Raw genomic sequence first — 21,410 nt, 5'->3', positions numbered from 1 at the left:
CAGGTGTTCATTGGCAAGCTTCAGATGGGCCTGCACATGTGCCTTCTTGAGCAGGGGGACCTTGTGGGCACTGCAGGATTTTAAACCTTTAAGTTGTAATGTGTTACCAATAGTTTTCTTGGTGACTGTGGTCCCAGCTGCCTTGAAATCATTATTAACAAGTTCCCCCCATGTAGTTTTAGGCTGATCTCTCTCCTCATGATCAAGGATACCCCACGAGGTGAAATTTTGCATGGTGCCCCAGATCAATGTCGATTGACAGTCATTTTGTATTTCTTTCATTTTCTTGCTATTGCACCAATAGTTGTCTCCTTCTCACCCAGCGTCTTACTTATGGTATTGTAGCCCATTCCAGCTTTGTGCAGGTCTATGATCTTGTCCCTGACATCCTTAGAAAGCTCTTTGGTCTTGCCCATGTTGTAGAGGTTAGCGTGTGACTAATTGAGTCTGTGGACAGGAGTTTTTTATACAGGTGACTATGTAAGACGGCTGTCTTTAATGCAGGTAACGAGTTGATTAGGAGCATCTTACTGGTCTGCAGGAGCCAGAACTCATAATGGTTTGTAGGGGATCAAATACTTATTTCTCACTGCAAAATGCCAAAAAAATGTATCTAATTTATACAACGTGATTTTCTTGATTTTTTTTGGGATATTCTATCTCTCAATGTTAAAATTAACCTAGCCTTAAAATTATAGACTGTTTGCGTCTTTGTCAGTGGGCAAACTTACAAAAACAGCAAGGGATCAAATAATTATTTCCTCCACTGTATATATATAGAGATAGAGAATATATATATATATATATATATATATATATATATATATATATATTCCTGGGCAAAGTCATGGGCCAACCAGTATACAGTATAATGGGCACAACATAGTCATCCATACAGTATAATGGGCCCCACACAGTCCTCCATACAGTATAATGGGCCTGAGATTATCCTCCATACAGAATAATGGGCCCTACATAGTCGTCCATAGAGAATAATGGACCCCACATAGTCCTCCATACAAAATAATGGGCTTCACATAGTCCTCCATACAGAATAATGGGCCTCATAAAGTTCTCCATACAGAATTATGGGCCCCATAAAGTCATCCATACTGAATAATGGGCCCCACATAGTCCTCCATACAGAATAATGGGTCCCATAAAGTCCTCCATACAGAATAATGGGCCCCACATAGTCCTCCATACAGAATAATGGGCGTCATAAAGTTCTCCATACAGAAAAATGGGCCCCATAAAGTCCTTCATACAGAATAAGAACCCTAAATAGTCCTCCATAAGAATAATGGGCTCCACATAGGAGTGGCAGTTCTGGTGTCGCGGGCCAAATATAATCACCCTGCAAGCCAGATTTGGCCCATGGACCAGAGTTTAATAGACTAATTAAATAATCCAATTCTCTCAGGGATGATTAATAGTGTCATTATTAGGTCATTACTAACTATAGATCAATGGCACTATAATAGTACAAGAAAGAGACATAATATTCACAATGAATATAATTATTTACAGTTTCAGTTACCTAGTAGCTTCTACTTTAAGTTCTCCAGAAATGTAATAAGGAATATCAGTGCTATATTCATCGAAGACTCCCCAGCGGAGGTGCGCCCATTCATGGACAAATGTTCTTCCTAAGAAAACACAAAACACATACCGGAATTGTAATGTCTAGTTATTTTATATATTATAGACACAAGACTCATAACATCCCAAACAATTTACATGATAATGGAGATTTTACAAAAATGTACTTAAAGGGAATGCATCATCAGAAAATGACCTGTTAGATTTTGTGTTAAATTAAGTTTTTAAGCATTCTTGGTGATGTTTTTTTTTCATATCTTGATCTGTATCAAAAAAATTAAACAAAAGTATTGCAATTCTACACTGGCCACTGGGGCTATTTTATATTCATACTCCCCTTGCCTTACAGAAGACTTTTCAAAAGTCTCATTATAATCACAATGACAGGTAACACCTCTATACACAGCTAATAATATAGAAACCACCATTCATAATAGGCAATGTCTCATCTGACCTTGCTCCCCTTACCGTTATGGTGATCTTTGCAAACACTCATCATTAGATGATTCAGAAGGTCTCAGTCAGTTCATTGCTTCTAATGTAGCTTTAAATTCCCTGAAAGGACACTATGTAAGTGTCTAAAATAGCAAGAGTGGCCAGAGTGAAAACTGCAAGATGTTTAATACAGATTGTGATAGGAAAACTAAAATTGACAAAAAATGTTACTTAAAATTTTGATTGAAACATTAGCTCAATTCCCAATTACACATGCCCTTTAAATACATGAGTCTCAAAATATTTTGAGGTTGGGGCAACTTTGTGGAACTGTTTTGGTCAGTAAGTTTATGATTATTAGTGATATAGGAAGTCATCTATCTATAGCTTCACTATATGTTGCTGGGTAAGCATTTTTCCAATGCAAAGGTGCAACTCTTCTTTTAATAGCAGTGATGCATGATCATATAAAGTTATATATATCTGAATGGAATTTCTCAGAGGAGCGTTTATAACTTGTCCATAGTTTTAAGGTTGAAAGAAATCCACTAAGTTCCACGTATAACCTACTATGCTGATCCAGAGTAAGATAAAACTCCCACGAGACCGATGCTAATTGCCCCTTATCAGGCTAAAGTCACACGACAGTAATTTCTTTCATTCAAGAGAATCAGGCCAATTATGCTAATCGCATGCCGATCAAACTCTGATCAGAGATTGATCAGAGTTTGATCATAGTATGGTCTGATTTTCTCAGTCGAGGAGAAGATGGGGAAAAAAACTCCATCTTCTCCATTCTGTCAGTTTGTGAAAATGAGACTACACTCCGATGTCATCCTAGTACAGTCCAATGTTTTCCATGGACCCATTGACTTGCATGGCTGAATGTAATCAATCGGATGTAACTTGGGCATGTTGTGATTTTTTCCTTGGACTGGCTTTGTCTGGCTCTATAGAACATCATTGGTCCGAGTGCGATCCGATGTTTTGTTGAATCACATTCAGACCAAAAATACGATCACGTGCATGAGCCCTTAGGGGAAAATTTATCCTGACTCCATATGTAGCAATCAGACTAGTTCCCTGGATCAATGTCCCATCACAGAATTTTGTACCCGTAATCTGTAATGTTATATTTTTCCAGAAAGGCATCCAGGTCTTCCTTGAAAAGTTTTAGTGACTTGACCATCAAGTGGCAGAGGAGTTCCATATTCTCATTGCTCTTTCAGTAAAGAATCTCTCTCTGTTATGATGAATAAACCTTTTTTCCTCTAGATGCACTCTAGATGATGCCCTCTTATCATCGTTGAAGGCCTAGGTGTGAAAAGTTCATTAGAAAGATCTCTTTTCTATCCATTCATATATTTGTACAATGTAATAAGATAGCCCCTAAGATTTTTTTGTTCCAAACCGAATAACCCCAAGTTTGATAACCTGTCCTCGCATGGCAGTCGATCCTTTCCCTTAACCATGGTCGCTCTTCTCTGTACCCGCTCCAGTCAGCTATGTCCTTCTTATACACCCAGCCCAAAATTGTGCACAGTATTCTACTTGTGGCTGCAGTAGTGACCTATTCTTGCTATGATCTTCTCTGTCACTTTTACTGCAATCCAAGATTGTATATGCCTTTTTAGCAGCTGACTGGCACTAGTCACAAAAGTTGACTTTACCATCCACCCATACACCAAGTCTTTTGTTTACAGTTTTACCTAGTGTTTTACCATTTAGCACATAATTGTACGTTTAACTTCCTCAACCCCAGTCCATGACCTTAAATTTATCTACATTAAAATTCAATTGCCATTTCTTAGCCTACAACTCAAGCTTACATACCTTTGCAATATTAAATTATCCGCCTCTGTGTTGGTCATCTTGCAGAGTTTAGCATCATCTGCAAATATTGAAATTTTACTTTCTATGCCCCCTACAAAGTCAATAATAAATGTTTAAAGAGAGGGCCCAATACTGACCCCTGTGGTACCCCACCATTAACTCTGACCTAGTCAGAATGTGTTCCATTAATAACCACCCTATGTTTCTTATCGCTGAGATAGTTGTTAACCCAATTCTACAACCGGTCCCTTAGTCCCATTGTTCTCAATTCATGCATGAACCTTTATGTGGCACTGTATTGAAATCCCTTTGTAATTTCCAGATAAACAACATCCACAGCCTTACCTTGGTCCAATCTGGAACTACCTTCTAGTAGACTTTTATCAGATTAGTTTGACAAGAACAATAACTCATAAACCCATGTTGATGCTGTGTTTTGAGGTTACTTTTAGATAGATATTTCAAGATAGCATCTCTTAGAAAACTAGTAATGGTTCTGCCCACAATAGAGGCTAAACGGGTTCAAAACCAAATTTAGTAACCTAATCATTTTTCTAATATACTTCAATTAAAATTCCCCTTCCAATCTTGCTCTACTCTGTCTTCCTGCCTTTTTATTTTTTAATATTTTTACTTCTGTTCCAATGATGTTTTATTTTAGAATCCCCAATGTCTGCTGGGATACTCAACGTGACATCATGACAAGCAGATGCTTTCCCTACCCTGAAATGAAGCATCATCACTGATGTCAGTTTCAGGGGCTGGTCTAGTCCCTGCTCTGCTACATTGGCTGTCAATTGCTTGTAAATCAATTCTGACACATTACTGAACAGTATTAAATGTGTCTGCAGCACACTATAGTAGTATGTGTCTATTACAGATATAGTCAGTGTCTGATATTGTTACCCCAATTAATGATGACCTGTCACTAGGTCCAAAGTGGCCAGATTTTGCTCTGGTTTTATTCCTGCTGTTCTCCCGTAATCCATACTGCATTTCTTTTGCTTATTTTTATATCTACTACACAGTTCTTAAGATTTGGGCATTTTCATGTAATATTACTTTTTAATGGTGCTTAGAAGGGGGCGTAGCTCACAAGGAAATAATGAAGAGCAGACTAAGGCTGCTTGCCCACGTTGCGTATTACAAGCGTATATGCTGCGGAATTTCCGCAGTGTAAACGCTTGTAAAACGCATGTATATCCGCACCCCATGGTCCCCAATGGCATTCCGCAATGTCAATGCCCATGCTGCGGATTTTTCCGCAGCGTATATGCTGCGGTCAAAAATCCGCAGCATGTTCATTAATGTTGCGTTTCCGCCTGCGGAATCAATGTGCGGATGGTACCCAAGTCTGGAGGAGAGGAGACTCTCATCCAGACCTGGGTACCAAAGAACCTGTAAAAAAAAGAATAAAATAAAGTTTATACTTATCTTCTGATGTTTTCCCTCCATCGCGCTGTTGTGTGCAGGACCTACCACGTCATTGAGTCATGTGACCCACCACATGACTCGATGACGTCACCGCAGGTCCTGCACACAACAGTGTGAGCAGCTCAAGACTCTGGACGGGGCAGAGAATGCATCAGAAGGTGAGTATAAACTTTATTTTTTTATTTTTTACCATTCTGATTCTTTTTTTTTTAACTATTACTTGGTCACACTATATAAATCCATGCCGGTTGCATGGATTTATATAGTGTGAACAAGTTGTCAAGCACTTTTCCAAGTGATGCTTAAATCACTTGGAGAAGTGCTTGATAACCCGCATGCGGAAATGCATGCAAAGACACTGCAAAGACGCCTCACAAACGCTTCTACCTGGCGGGAAAACCGCATGTAAAATCCGCCAGGGAGAAGCGTAAAAAATATGCTTCAGTTCCGCAACGTGGGCACATAGCCTAAAGGCACGCGCCCCGGGAGAATCCTGTGCACCATGCCCCTTGGTAAAGACCATAAAAATTATCACCAAATAAAACTGCCCCTATCTCTGGAAAAAAACATCATACTAAGAGGAGCAGCAGAAATTAAATAAGAGCAAAAACTGGACATTCATTTTTGACCTGGTGGCAGGTCCTCCTCAGAGGTAGGAAGAAAGATTTGGGGAATATGCAACTATCAATAATCAAACTTTTCTTAATTCATTAGTTCACAAATAATTCTCCTGTGCTACAAGATATATCATACATGCATGTTTGGACTGTCTCACAGGGGAACAGGTGAATCCCCTGGTGGGCCACTGTGCAGGAGTAAGCCACTTAACACCCAACATTAGCAGCAGTTGGTCCACTACATTTGAGTCAATACCTACAGACGGAAGCCGCATCTCATCATTTACCAAACTATCCAGTTTATTATTATATAGACGCACAGGGAAATTGTTAAATGAGGGTAATGTAATATTTGTATGGAGCTGACAGTGGGTCCCCAGAGTCAATCTCACTGGTCGGCTTTGCCTCTACAGTCTGACATTGTGTACAAGTATTAAGTTTTAAAAACATTCATGGAGTATTAGAACATTACCTGGAGATCCATACACTGAGGATAGATTCGCATTTAACAAATAATCAGGAGTTAGATGAATGTATTCTCCTTGCTCCCCGCAGCCTCTGTACTGAGTAGTATATGGACTGTCACCAAACTTCAGAAAAGGATTTGAAATAATAATATCAGCCTGTTGGAGCAAAATATAGACGATAAGAGTATTGTTGTGTTATGAAAGAGTTATTTTCAAAGTGAGTTGTCCATTCCAAGTTCAATCATTTCCTTGTTAAATCTACTTACGGTATGTAAAAGCAAAGCAAGGTGACAACCAGAAAGCTTTTCATTAGAGAACTTGTCAGTCTGTTTTTGTAGTTTAAGACTGGAAAATATGCATAGTTTAGGGTTCAGGCATACTCCATCATCTAATTGTTTCAGAACTAGACACATGGGGATCATGCATTATCAAGAGTATTTTTTTACATTTTTTAACTGCTGGGCAGTTTATAATTGTTGCTCTTTAGTTTTATTCCGCACTTCTTCTAAAAGACATTACTTTATATTTTTTTATTATCATAGCCACATGAGGGTTGATTTTTGAGGGACAAGTTGTAGTTTTGTGTAACACCACTCATGTTATCATATAATGTACTGGAAAAAAAAGGAAAAATAAATTAACGTAGTGAAATGGTAAAAAAACACAATTCCCTCATTGTATTTGGGGTTTTGTTTTTACAGTGTATGGATACCAAACTTGGATAGGTTTAAATGTTGAAAAAATCTGAAATTTGTAAGAAAAAAAAATTGGTTTGTGTCGTCTTTTTCTGAGAGCCTTAATTTTGTATTTTTCCATAGATGCTGGAGTGTGATTGTTATTTGCATGGAGTGCTGATATTTTTATTAATACTGTTTGGGGATGCATGCAACATTTTGATTGCATTTTTTTAGGATGTACAGCAAAGGAAAAACAGTGTTAGTGTTAAGCGAGCATGCTCGACACTGCTCGGTACTCGCCCGAGCATCTCACTACTCGGGATGTTCGGCGAGCACCAAGCATTTCCGGGTTACTCGGGAGGGAGCTCGGGTCTCCGCCCTGTATGTTTGGCGCTCTTTACAGAGCCAATGAACATGCAGGGATTGCCAGCCTGTCACTGTAACGCCGCAGACATGTTGGTTGTGGGCATTACAGTGATTGGCTGGCCGCACAGCGTCACCTCGAGTATTTAAAACCGGGCGCCGCCATCTTGGACACAGTCGCTCCGGATCAGACAGTGTAGGGCAGGGGTCTCAAACACGCAGCCTGCGGGCTGCATGTGGCCCCTCCGGCTGCTTCATGCGGCCCGCAGGCATATAGACCCCTTGATGATCGTGGCCCGGTCCAGGAGTCGCCGACATCAGCGCTGTAGTGCAGTGTACTACCGCGCAGAGACCGGCTCTCTGCACAGCAATATCAATGGCAGCTGCTGGCCTATCAGAGGCCAGCAGCTGATATCTGCGTCCCAGCACAGTGGCGTATGACGTCACTGCCATGCGCTGGGGAGCAGATGCCAATTGCTGATGTCGGCAGCTCCTGGACCGGCCCGCGATCATCAAGGGGTCTATGTGCCTGCGGGCCACAGGTGCAGAAAGTACACCGAGGGAACGTAGGACAGGTGAGAATAATCTTTATTTTTTTTTTCTGTCATGCCTATGTGAAATAGGGGACCTGTGCGCAGTATGGGGGGGGCTCTTTGCGCAGTATGGGGGGGAGGGAACTTGTGCGCAGTATGGCCGGGCAATGTGCGCAGTAAGGGGGGAGGGAACTTGTGCGCAGTATTGGGTGGGTGACCTGTGCGCAGTATTGGGTAGGTGACCTGTGCGCAGTATGGGGGAGGCACTGTGCGCAGTATGGGGGGGTGGGAACTTGTGCGCAGTATTGGGTGGGTGACCTGTGCGCAGTATTGGGTGGGTGACCTGCACGCAGTATTGGGTGGGTGACCTGTGCGCAGTATGGGGGAGGCACTGTGCGCAGTATGGGTGGGTGGGAACTTGTGTGCAGTATTGGGTGGGTGACCTGTGCGCAGTATTGGGTGGGTGACCTGTGCGCAGTATGGGGGAGGCACTGTGTGCAGTATGGGGGGAGGGAACTTGTGCGCAGTATTGGGTGGGTGACCTGTGCGCAGTATTGGGTGGGTGACCTGTGCGCAGTATGGGGGAGGCACTGTGTGCAGTATGGGGGGGTGGGAACTTGTGCGCAGTATTGGGTGGGTGACCTGTGCGCAGTATTGGGTGGGTGACCTGCACGCAGTATTGGGTGGGTGATCTGTAAGCTGTATTGGGTGGGTGACCTGTGCGCTGTATTGCGTGGGTGACCTGTGCGCAGTATTGGGTGGGTGACCTGTGCGCAGTATTGGGAGGGTGACCTGTGTGCAGTATTGGGTGGGTGACCTGTGCGTAGTATTGGGTGAGTGACCTGTGCGCAGTATTGGGTGGGTGACCTGTGCGCTGTATTGGGTAGGAAAAAAAATAGTATCACTAAAAATTTCACTTTGTCCTGCAAATAATGCGGCCCTCCAAATTAAATGTTTTTCCGTGCCCAGCTGAGTTTGAGACCCCTGGTGTAGGGAGAGTGCTGCTGAACTAGGGAGAGATTTATACTGCAAAATAGGTAGTGTAGGGTCTCTAAAGCCTGCAAAATGAAACAAACAGTCCTTCTGAGGACAAATATCCATCCCAGATAGACAAGGACTTGCACGGGGATAGTTGCAAGTCAGCATCTTCTGATGCGGCAAGGATCACTTCTGATGGGCACACTTTTAGGCAGTGTCTTGGGTGTCAGAGATGCTTTCAGGGGTCTTCCCCATGCTGTTCCCATGTCTTTTCAGCACTGTATGCATGTGTCACACAGCACATGGCCAGATAAGGTTGTAAAATGTTAAAATGACATTTTCCGGTGAATGCATTTGTCACTGTTGAAAGCAATACAAAAGTGGAAAAACGCATAAAAAATGCTACTTGTGAACATAGCCCAAGGTGTGGAGGAGTATTTTTGTTTTTGGTTATTTATTTTACCTTATACACAAGTCTTTACCCTGGAAAGGATGTTCCTTAACATATTTCACAGGAAAACAGTTTCAGTTTCATTTTTGAACGTTCTATTGTGAGCCGGTAACGGTGGCTTAATACCTCTGACCACGTTGTTGACAGCAGTGACCTGGGGATCAGAAATGCTTCCTGGGGCGATCCCCATGCTGTCCCCATGTCATTTGAGCACTGTCACTATCGTTTTGGGTACTTTTTAGGCTTTCTACAGACTGCCGGGGGTGCCACCGCAAAAATGCTCGGGTCTCCCATAGACTAACATTGGGCTCGTTGCTGGGGTCGAGCACCCGAGTATCACGGTGAGCATTTTAGTGCTCGCTCAACACTAAAAACCAGCAATTCTCTCATTTTGATTTTTTCTCTTTCCAGCATTTATTCTATGTGTTAATTCATTTTTTATGGATGCAGCAATATGGGATATATCTAATTGTTTTGTTTCTTTTCTTTTCAACTGAGAAAAGCGTGGAAAGGTGCGGTGATTTGAATTTTTTTTATTGTATAAAACTTTTTAACTTTTTTTGTTTTGTAAAACTTTTTATTATATTTTATTTTGTTGTCCTTTTTTTGAACCTGCAATTGTTTGATCGCCTAGTCTATAAACTACAATATTACCACATCACAGTATATACTAACACCGACATTCTGCTATGATCATGTTCTACTATGGTGTTCTGCTATGAAGGAGGATTGAGGCTGGATTCAAATCACGTTTTACCCTCCTGTCTGAAGTCCCGGGAAATGGGATTCGGGTGTATGTGCTGACAGGGCCATTAATTTTAATAATGCAAATAGAATCACTGTGTGCTCTATCAGACATCATTTTCTTACATATACGTCTATTTGTGGCAAGCTCCAAGACACAGCCGACCACGTCTTCTTGCCTGCCCAAATTCCGTTTTCCAGGGCATCAGACGTAAGCCCCAATAGAGCCACTGAAGTGAGAGTTAAACTCAATGTGAACATAGCCAAAGATGTCAGCCATGCATGCTATCAGCAGGCCCTGGCTGCTATGACACACATTCCATTAACACCCTGTGAACACTTTGCATTGGGGTGGCGATGGGAGCCGATACATGAGTGGAGTGCACTGGCAATCATGCTACTTACATGCTGCTGTTCATAATTAACATCAGCATTTAAACAGTTAAAAAGCAGTGATCGGAGCAAGCTCCATTTGCTGTTTTTACAGGAAGATATCAGCCTTGCATGCTATCAGCAGGTCCTGGCTGCTATGACATACATCCCATTAACACCCTGTGATCACCTTGCATTGGGGTGGATATTGGAGCCTATGCATGAGTGGAGTGCACTGGCAATCATGAAACTTAAATGCCTCTGTTCGTGATTAACATTGGCATTTAAACAGTTAAAAAGCAGTGATCGGTGCAAGCTCCATGTGCTGCTTTTACAGAAGGATGTCAGCCTTGTAAAACTACCCGCAGTAGTGAGTTTATTTTTTCAAAAGTCGTAATTCTTAGTTCTTTCCAAAACCTAAACGCTGAACATGATCACTTGTGGAAAGTAGTGAAAGCAGGGTAAAATAACAAATTGTTGCAAAATTTTGTACAAAAAATTGCCATGGTTGCTTAGAGATATAGTAAAGGTTGGCAACAAGTGTTGTAAATGCAATAAGAGTAGCCATATTGGCTAGCCAACTTGCACAGTGATGAAATGGCAAAAAGGGGGTTGTTTCTTTGTTAAAAAAAAAATCATTGGTTTGCACTGGAAAGTAGCAACACAACATGTTTCCTGAATTGTGTAACTACCAGTCAGGTGCCAGTTCCTGCATCATGATTTACAGCCACAGCAAATGGGTGACTATAGTGCATAACCCTGTTCTTGTGCAACTGATGGAATTAACTCTAGCTGCGATACTGACAGCTTAACCCTCTATATGCCACTGACAAGAACAATAATGGCATCCACTGGGTTTAATAAAATAAAAGTAAGAACTGTTGTTTTTTGCTCATCCTATCTTGCAGAAAATGCAATAGAAGATGACAAAAAAGTCCTCTGTACCCCAATATGATGCATAAAAAAGTCAACTCATCACACAGCTCCATCCGCAGAAAATATAAATGTAATGCGAAGACAAAAGAGTATGTTTTTTTTAAGCATTTTATTACGCAAAATGAATAAAACATAAAAGCTATATATATTTGAAATCGCTAACCCGCAGAATAAACTGACTTTTTCTTTTATACCATGTGGTGAATGCCGTAAAAATGAATAAATAAAATAATTGCTGTCATTTTTTGCATCTCCCCAAATAATGATGTATAAAAGCTTATTAGTATATTATACATACCCTAAAATAACACAATTAAGAAATAGAAAAATACAATTTGTGCAGCAAACACAAGCCTCATATGGCTATGGCCAGAAGAGTAACTACAATAGGTGCAGGGGTTGCACATGGAACCTGGAGCCTAGGGGGGCCAAAAAGTCCCTTTTCCCTATATGAAAAGACCAATATTATAATTAAAGACTTGCAATAATTGGAGGCCCCATTGGAGATTTTGCATTGGGGCACATGAACTTCCAGGTTATGCCACTGGCTATAATGATGGCAAAATTAAAATGTTATACCTCTTGAAATAAAATCATATTTTCAGGGTCGCACGTTGCAGAATAGATGGTCCTTCAAGGGGTTAAATGTCTGTACACTTTTCAATGTCTGATTGTAAATTGAGATGAGGTATGTCCCTGGTTTAAATTAGTTTTTTTCTTTTTTTACATCTGCCCTTTCAGTGGTTTTAGCTCAGGGCTGCTCATTATGGTGGCTTTGAATGGTTTTAGGGTTCTTTACTGCTGCACTTTAGGAAGGGGCAATAAAATAATTTAGTATTACCAGGATATGGGATGGGAGGTGCCAGAGTAACTAATGTTTTTGATCATTTATACCTCCTTACAGTCCTATATGTTAGAGATATATTCCCCTGGAAACAATAGTTCTATAGGCTACAGTTCCGTAATACAACTGGACAGGTGACATTTTTGCCATTTTTTTCTTATCTGATTTACACAACAGGTGGAGTTTCAAAGAAGATTGTTTTCCATTATAATTGTGTATTGCAGTATAGAGTGCCAAGCGCAAAGCGATCAAATGATTGCAAGGTAAAGTTCCCCCCAAAAAATGTTTTTAAAAATGATAAAAAATCAGCCCTTTGTTTTCTCAATTCAAAAATAAAGAAAATCAAAAAATAAAAACTAAGCAAATTTGGTATTGTCACACTCATAAAAGTCCAATCTATTAAAATACACAATTATTTAACCCATAAAGTAAACTCCATAAAGAAAAAAAATTTAAATGTCAGAATTGTTGTTTTCTGATCACCTGCATAAATGCAATGCTAAGCGAGCAAAACTTTGCAAGTACTCTAGAATTGTACTAATAAAAATGTCAGCTCGCCAAAAAAAGGAGCTCTATCGACAGAAAAATTATAGAGTAATGTGTCTCAGAAAATGGAGAACAAAAAGATTTTTATTCTTTTTTAAATTCACGAAATTCAGAAGTTCAGAATCTTTTTAAGCCATTAAAATAATGCAAATACGATATACTATAAGTGGGTTATCAACATAATTGCAGTGACCTGAAAAATCATGTTGCCAGTCGTTTTTTTTGCACAATGAACGTTGTAAAAAGACACCCAAAATCACAATGACTGCTCATTTGGAAATTTGTCCTGTTTTTCTGTGCTTTTGTCATAAAAAAAAAATCAAGCCCTCATACCACTGTTAAGGGACTGCACAATTGTGATAACACTAATGCAAAAACTCAAATGTATTTTGCTGCAGTGTTTTAATTCCTTCGAGCTTTCGGATGTAAAATAAAGGGGTTATCTTGAACTATTTTATTTTTTTACTATGGGCCAACAAACTAACAGGCAGGTAGTTGACTTTGGTGCTCCTTTAAAGCACAGATATAGATTGATCTTTCAAAGAGATACTATATCGATCAAACTATCACAGATTCAAGTCCCCTAAGTGGAACAAAAATATAACAATTTAAATCAACCCCCTTTTTCCACATTAAAAATTAGGAATACAAGAAATAAACATATTTGGTATCCGGCATATCCATAAAAGTCCAATCTATCAAAAAATAGAATTATTTAACCCATACAGTAAACTATAAGGCTAAGTTCCCATGACGAGCTTTTGGTGAGTTTTTGACACTGAGCATTTTTGCTGCATCAAAAACGCAGCATCAATTCCAGCAAAGAGGATGGGATTTATAGAAATCTCCTGCCCACTGTGCTCCTTTTTTACTCAGCGTAAACTGACCTGAGGTGCGTGTTTATACTCAATAACATGTCAATTTCTCTTGCGGATATGCTGAGTTTTCTGTGAAAATTTTTCCCACCAACTTACAATTCATTCAGATAAAAAACGCAGGTAAAAAACAAGCATACATTTTAAGTGCATTTAGGCTGCAAAAATGCATCAAAAACACATGTAATCCGAACCTAAGTATATCAATAAAGTTTTCTCAAAGTCAAATACCAGGAAGTATCAAAAACAAATCCGCTTTATTTAAAGCATGACACACTAAACAGAGACAAAAAACACAGCGTCAAAAACGCGATAAAAATGCAAGTAAAAAAAAAGGAAACACAAAAACACAAAAAAAAACAAGACTAATCTAAATTACATAATAGGTGCAGAAATATACAGAAATTCTGTAGGTAAAAAAAATCACTAAAAGCTCATCGTGGGAACATAGATTTAAGTAGAAAAAAAAAACCTATTCTATTAATATATTTAGGGTATGGAAAACCTTCTCACCTTGTCATAACTTTCTTTTGTACTTGCTTCATAGCTGTTTTTTAACGTCCAAGTTAATGGAATTAGAATCTTCACATTTCTTATGGAAAGACGGTTCTCTGTAGCTTGGAATAGGTAAGCGGATGCTTCTGTCACCATTTGCTAGCATAAAAATGAGAGAAAACATTCTATAGTTAATGCGAGGAAAGTACCTGTCCAATTGTTATCAGAAAGGGGTATCTGTACACAATGTCGTTTTCAAGTGGATTCCAAGTGGGAAAAGTGTGCAAAGCTGCCAGAAAAAAAATGAACATAGTGCACAGCAAAGTCAAATTGCTGTGCACATATTTCATTTTGAAGAGGTTAAGGGGTTGTCTAGTCCAAATCGATAAGTCTGCAGTCACTCTGAGTTATACATACTGCCGGTCAGTGGGCGCAGCCTCACTTCCATACACTTGTACCGAGCGAGGCCGCGCTGTCTAGTTGGCCATGCCCTCTGGCAAACCGCATCACTAGAAGGGGTATGTATGGAATAAGGCCATGATCACTGGCTGGGAGTATGCATAGCTCATACATAAACTCCAGTCCCGGGTCTGAAACCGGCAAATCTCCCCAGCGCAGAGTACGTGTATTGGAGTATTCATAAGTCGTCTGTAGTCACACAGAGTGATTGCAGACTTATCGATTTGGAGCGGACAACCCCTTTAATAGAAATAACTGGTTCATTCTTTGGTTGACTTTGTCTGGAAGCTGCCTCCTTGAAAGTATAGAGCAAAGACGTTGGAAGAGGAGCCACCCTAAAATCAATGTCAAACAGTTGGCCAAGACTCTTCAGAGCCACTGCCATTTCCCTGAAGAGTTTTCCCCTTGGAAAACTTGGCGGTTCCTTTGGCATCTTAACGATGCCATTTGCACATACCCAAACATCAGTTGTTTTTTTTCTGGGTGCTATCTGTTACTTTTAAGGATAGATCACAGACCTATTACAATGAGTTGGCCTTTAATAAAGGAAAAATAAAAAATAAAGGAGACATGTCCATGTTGCAGATCAAACTTGCCAATGAAAAAACAAATAGCACACAGATTTGCTCTCCATCCTTTACTGTTTAATGGGTAGAGGAAGCTGAGATTTTTTCACACATGAAAAATAAATTTTGAAAACTGATATGTGGACCAAAAATGGGTCCAGAACATTAAAAAAACATGGGCCGATTTCAAGGATGAGAAAATAAAAAAGGTATGTGTGGAAATGTAAAGTCATCACCAATTGACATGCACTGGAATAGACCCCAGAACTTAAAAATGAAGAGTGCATTAACAGTATAGTACAAGTAAAAAAAACAACTATGTAAGTTTATACTAAAGGGGGATGTATTGGTCCAACAAAGAAAATTATTCTGATGTGAATCCACCAATAAGAAGTAGTCTCAAGTGATTGATTCCCAAACCAAAGCTTAGCTCAGCAGAGGATCTTCTGGTTTTCTGGTGGGACAGACTCATTGCTTCCATAAAGTAGGTTCCTGCTTTAGATAGGTTATACAGGCCTAATAAAGGAGTATTCTGTAATCACTGCTACCCTCCATTAGCTGAAAATAAAGGATTTTTTTTGTATTATTCAAAATATTAGGCCTACCTTAATTTTTTCAATTAGCAGGTCATTTTCCTGTAGCCCAGTGTTGATTGCAATGACTATATCTTCATAGCTGCCATTATTCAGCTGGATAAATGAACTCTGCAACATGGAAAATAAATGAAGAAATATGATAAAATTGAATGTGATCTGCATTGCCTTAGTGGAACTTCTGCCCGCTGGTCGCAGTCTGTGTGGAGGATGGGTCCGGCTTACGACTCTGCTTATTGCTCTTTTGCCTACTGTTTGTGCACATCACAAGTAGGCAGTCATATCTTTTTATAGCGATGACATATGAGGTCATTTAACATTATAGGATGATTTAAACAAATAACTTTATAAGAATACTGCATAATGTGTCCTTGTTTTTTTTTTCATTTTAACAATCTTGCAGAATTGACTCCATAAATTTAGCGTTTCCAACAAAATACACATATGAACTTTTAATGAACCTATCATATGTTTCTATTTTAAGAAATTGCATGTATCTTAAGATTTCATAAAATACTTCTAAAATAAGACACCTGAGATAGAACTCATTGTGACGTCAGTTTTTCATTTATGAGTGCTATCTGTGTTTTTCACAGATAGCATTAGTGCCTAAGGTAGTTTATGGGGCTGTTCAGTTATGGAAATAGTGTAGTGCAGCCCATTTGGCTATTTCAGAACCCCCAGCTACATCTAGCTTGTGCATAGAGAGATATTCCTGTCTAAGCCATAAATGACCATCAAAATAGGCATACCATAAATAGGAAGACTAAGAACATACTGCTAAATAGCAAAAACGTCCTCCTAAATACAAATTATATAACTGCAAATGGTGAAATACTCCTACATACATAACAAGCTACAAAGGATCTTCGTTCAGTAATTTAGGTTCACTAAAGATATATATAAAAAATCCATTTTATTACAGTCCTGCACATAGGTTGCACCTGCATTGTTCCTTAATATTCACCATAGCACCTATTTGTAAAGGCAATTTCTCTAGTCACCTTCCACTGGTTTCGCCATATTTTGGATATTTTGCGACATTTTCACGAGAGACTGCAGCTTTCTTCGGATTATATATCTTATATTTTACTCCTCATCGGAGTTATTTATCATTTATTGTTGTTCTTTCAGTTTTTTCAGTAGGTATGTTACCAGTACTAATACCAATATTATTTGTTTGTTTTTTATTCACATGTACAATTTTGTTTAAAGCCCCTGATGAAAACCCCTGTGGGGTTGAAACGTTGGGCAATCATTCACTGAAGAACCAATAAAAGAAATTGAGCTTTAATTTACAATCTTCTGACTTGCTTCATCTTTATGAGTGCCGGAACCTTGCTTACTTTATATTACTGCTCATCATTATTGGCACCCATGAAGTTTAAGTACATAATCTGGAATATCAAGTGAAACAGTGTTTTTGTATAGAGTGTAGTGCCGGCGTCCCTGCCCTCTGCTAGGCAGGGACGCTGTTCCCCTCACTGCTCTGCTCCGTGCCCGGCGTCCCTCTCCCGCTCTGCTGGCAGCGCGCGCTCCTTCCCGGCCACTGTGCTTAGGGCGCGCGCGCGCGCCCTCCCTCTTAAAGGGGCCGCGCGCGCCGTCCTAAGGAGTCCCCGGCCAATGGCCGGAGGACTTTACCATATATAAGGCACCTCCTCCAAAATGGAGGTGCCCGAGCAATGTTGTTGCACCGTTCTACTCTGCTTCAGCCCTCAGGTCCCGTTGCCAGTTACCTGCCAGTTACCTGCCAGATTCCTGCCAGCTTGCTGTCCTAATCCTGCCTGATTTCCTGTTACCTGCCTGCCTGCCTGAGGTCCGACGGTCTGCCTTACAACTCCGGTCAGTCTGTCTATGGACCAGCTTGCCCACTCACCTGGGAGCGCTTCTCCGCTACCTGCCTGCTTGCCTGCCCGGAGGCTCCGCTGTCACGTGCTGTGACCACCAGCTATTCCAGACTCTTGCCCGCTCACCTGGGAGCGCTTCTCCGCTACCTGCCTGCTTGCCTACCTGGAGGCTCCGCCGTCACGTGCTGTGACCACCTGCTATTCCAGAGACTCTCGCTTGCTCACCTGGGAGCACACATCCTCCATTTGCCTTGCTAGCCTACCTGGAGGTTCAGCCATCACAGGTCGTACCTACCCCTTACCTAGAGACTGCCCCGGTCACTTGCCGTGACCTCCAGCCCGTTCTTCCAGAGACTGCCCCGGTCACTTGCCGTGACCTCCAGCCCGTTCTTCCAGAGACTGCCCTGATCACTTGCCGTGACCTCCTGCCCGTACACCCAGAGACTGTCCCGGTCACCTGCTGTGACTGCCTGCCTGGTCGCCACCCGCTCCCTTACAAGGACCGCTCTCTTGTATAGTAGCCCAGAGGTTCCGCCTCCCAGACCCGTTACATAGAGCAATTGTGTACAAAAATACAAAAGAGCAAATGATAACAGTAGTGATGAGCGAGCTCTAAAATGCTCGTGTAGTCGTTGTTCAAGTCGAGCAAATTGGAATACTTGGATGCTCGGACCGAGTAACGAGCCCAATGTAAGTCTATGGGAAACTCGAGCATTTTTCCGGCAGCTCCTCCCGGCGGTCTGCAAAGGGCCTAAAAATTGTCCAAATTGATGGGAACAGTGCTCAAATGACATGGGAACAGCATGGGGAAGACCCGTGGAAGCATTTCTGACTCCCAGATCACTGCTGTCAACAATGTGGTCAGAGTATTACGCCACTTTTGCGGACTCACAATAAAACATACCAAAACAAAGCCAGAATGGATTTTCCTGGGAAATATGTTAAGGAACATCCTTTCCAGGGTAATGACTTGTATATAAGGCAAAATAAATAATCAAAAACAAAAATGCTCCTCCACACCTTGGGCTATGTTCACACGTAGCGTTTTTGATGCATTTTTGGCACTTTTGCATTGCTTTCAACCAAGACAAATGCATTTACTGGTAAACGTAATTTTAACATTTTACAACCGTATCTGGCCATGTGGTGTTTGAGATGAGAATAGCATGGGAAAGACCCCTGGAAGTTTAAAAGGGAAGACCGGGGTGTAAGTACTTTCAGAACAAGGGATCCGGAACTGCCGGGGCCGTGCCTCTGGTTGCAGGGGGAAGACAGTCTGCGAGCACAGGAGTCAGGTGACCGGGAAGCTGGGGGCGTGTCCAGAGCGAGAGCTCAGGAGTCAAGTGAATGGGGAGCTGGGGGCATGTCTAGGAAGAGGGATAAAAAGGAGGTTTGCATGGGAAAGCAGGGAGTTGACAGTTGGAGTCAAGCCCGACTAGAGGGAGAAGAGAGATGCAGGGTCCATGGAGCCGAGCAAGTGAGGAGCAGTGTTATGAACTAGGCGCTCAGCGTGTCAAACCGGAGACAGCCCGAAGATGGAGCATTGTTTAGTTGGGGAAGCCAGAAGAAAACAACACCGGCATCAGCTGGCAACTGCCTTGTGGGGAACAAGAGTCAGCTAAGTGTAAAACTGCCGATTACAACCATTTTGACTGTGCTACATCTACCCTAACTGTGGATTGACAGTTATAGCCTGTTACCTGCTACTTGTTGTCCCCATATTTCCCCTGTTACTCCCTGGTTGGAGATTGACCCTGTTACAATAAATCCCCCTGCTTATTAACCCTCTACTGGCTGCACTGTGTTTCTGTGTCACTGCATCTAAAATACATGTGTTGCATTTGGCATAGTCGGCAGGATGCAGTCTTTAGACACAGACACTGCAGATCAGTACATCCTGGGAGCCCCTAGATTTAGCTTGCCGCTGGGGGCCATGCTCATCAATCTCCCAAAGTTCACCGGAGACAATATGATGCTGTGGGACTGGGTTGAGAGAGTTAGGAGTATGTTACGTATGTGTAGCGCCCCGAGGGTTCGGCCGCTACAGGGGTATTGCACCTCAGACCAGAGGTGTGATATTCCACTCCCAGGTAAGGATGGAGTATTGACCAGGGCTCAGTTAGCTGCATGCAGCACACACACCCCATTTCCGAGGGACAGCTCAACGGTGCTCCCACTAGACAGAAGTGCAGGCACGACCGACCATGTCCCTGCCTGGAGTGGGGAGGTGGGTGGAACACCCAGTGCTGTAGGGGCAGATAGGGGTTATTTCCTGAGCGTAGGAAGGAGCTCATTGGTTGCTGGTCACCTGGGCTCATGGTCAGAGGGAGGTATAAAAGGTGGGCACCATCTTAGATCTAGGTTCAGTCTAGAGGGGAGAAGACAGGGAGTAGAGGCTCTGTAGGAGCTCTACTCCAGGAGGGCCTGGTGAGAGGCCGAGGAGGAGGTGAAGGGGAGCTGTGGTGCCACCTGAGCCCAGCTCCACGAGAAAGGGAGGAGAAGAAAGAACAGGAAAGACGGAGGAGAGCCAGAGAAACAGAGGGGCTCAGGAACAAGAAGGTGGAAGGGACCCTAAGAACCCACGAGAATCCAGGGTGAAGGGTCAGGCAGATTAAGGGTACCGGATCCCAAGTTGGTGGAGGAGAAACTACCCTCAGCCAAAGACCGGTCGTCGTGATCATATATTGGTGCGACACCTCATCAAACCTGCTAGGAAGGCACCATATAGGACAGCGGAGAACGGGGCCCACGTTTAACCGCACAGGTCCGCGGCAGCTGGACAAAAGTGGGTCACTGGTGAGGCAGGCCAGAGAAAGGAAAGAAGGGGGTCCTGTGCCATATTCCTGAACTGTCTGGGAGTTGACCGAGCCCCACACCTGGTGGACGCAGCACGGCTCGGGCAGTCATTGCCAGCTGAAGTGACTTGGAAACTAACTGTGAGTAAAGACCCTGGACTGTAACTTGTTGTCCGTGTGCTCCTTTGCGCCTCCAGCACTATCAGTACCGAGACTCTCACTACCATCACTCCCACCATCCACTACACTGCCCTGGGGCTGCACTCTTCCCGTGGGGAGTCACACCATCCCAGCTGCACACGTCATCAGCCCCAGCGGACTGCCTCGCAGCGGCGGTTCCTAATAACCGCAATCCACGGGTGGCGTAGTCGGACATTATCTGAAGCACATAGCAGACTACCATTGGCCTGACCACCCTGAGCCGCGGGACCGGGCCGCCACTACTACCCCCATCGTTCCCCTATTGCCCGGACCCGCGTGCCCTATGGTCCAGGGGGCGAGTCAGCTTTGGCGCAGTCGGCAGGATCGTGACCAACCCGCCACAAACGGGTATTGCGTGCCTGAAGAAAATTGCACATGTACCTTAAAAAGAAGTTTCCCGCCGTCCGGAGTCGTTTCCCGCCATCCGGAGCCGATTCCCGCCATCAGACGCCATCTTGGACCGTTTCCCGCCATCTTCATCCGTTTTTCCCGCCCTGGCAGAGCGGACGCCATTATGTGCGCACCAAAAGACAGCAAGAAGCCACCTCCCATCGTGGGATAGGTCCCAGAATGGCGCCAAAGAAGGAGCCCGCCCCCACCAGCCATGAATGCAGCAGTGGAGATGTCCATCAACGTGGGGGGGCTGCCCCTGAAAGTGATTGTCACCAAGTTGCCCCGGGACCGCCCCCAATGGGGGTGGGAAGGGAAGAAAACTGTGGGGCAGGGCGCGGTCTGGATCAGTCTGGC

General features: G+C 42.6%; 1 protein-coding gene across 1 annotated transcript in view; it reads right to left on the bottom strand.

Moving 5' to 3' along the window:
- The window catches only part of LOC141156776 (calcium-activated chloride channel regulator 1-like), a 115,826-nt gene extending 99,746 nt beyond the window's left edge, over positions 1–16,080 (bottom strand). Inside the window, exons 1-4 of the mRNA XM_073643154.1 lie at positions 15,833–16,080; positions 14,221–14,361; positions 6,394–6,544; positions 1,541–1,649 (exon numbers count right to left, since the gene is read on the bottom strand). Of these exons, the coding sequence (XP_073499255.1) occupies positions 1,541–1,649; positions 6,394–6,544; positions 14,221–14,361; positions 15,833–15,985 (554 nt within the window). The 5' untranslated portion in view covers positions 15,986–16,080. The remainder of the gene's footprint in view (positions 1–1,540; positions 1,650–6,393; positions 6,545–14,220; positions 14,362–15,832) is intronic.
- Positions 16,081–21,410: the final 5,330 nt, after the last annotated feature.

This window comes from Phyllobates terribilis, unplaced genomic scaffold (assembly GCF_046119375.1).
Source record: "Phyllobates terribilis strain yellow unplaced genomic scaffold, ASM4611937v1 Scaffold_8__6_contigs__length_399053987, whole genome shotgun sequence".
Lineage (NCBI taxonomy): Eukaryota > Metazoa > Chordata > Amphibia > Anura > Dendrobatidae > Phyllobates > Phyllobates terribilis.
The sequence above is the reverse complement of the archived record's forward strand: the minus strand, read 5'-3'. Positions and strand labels throughout refer to the sequence as shown.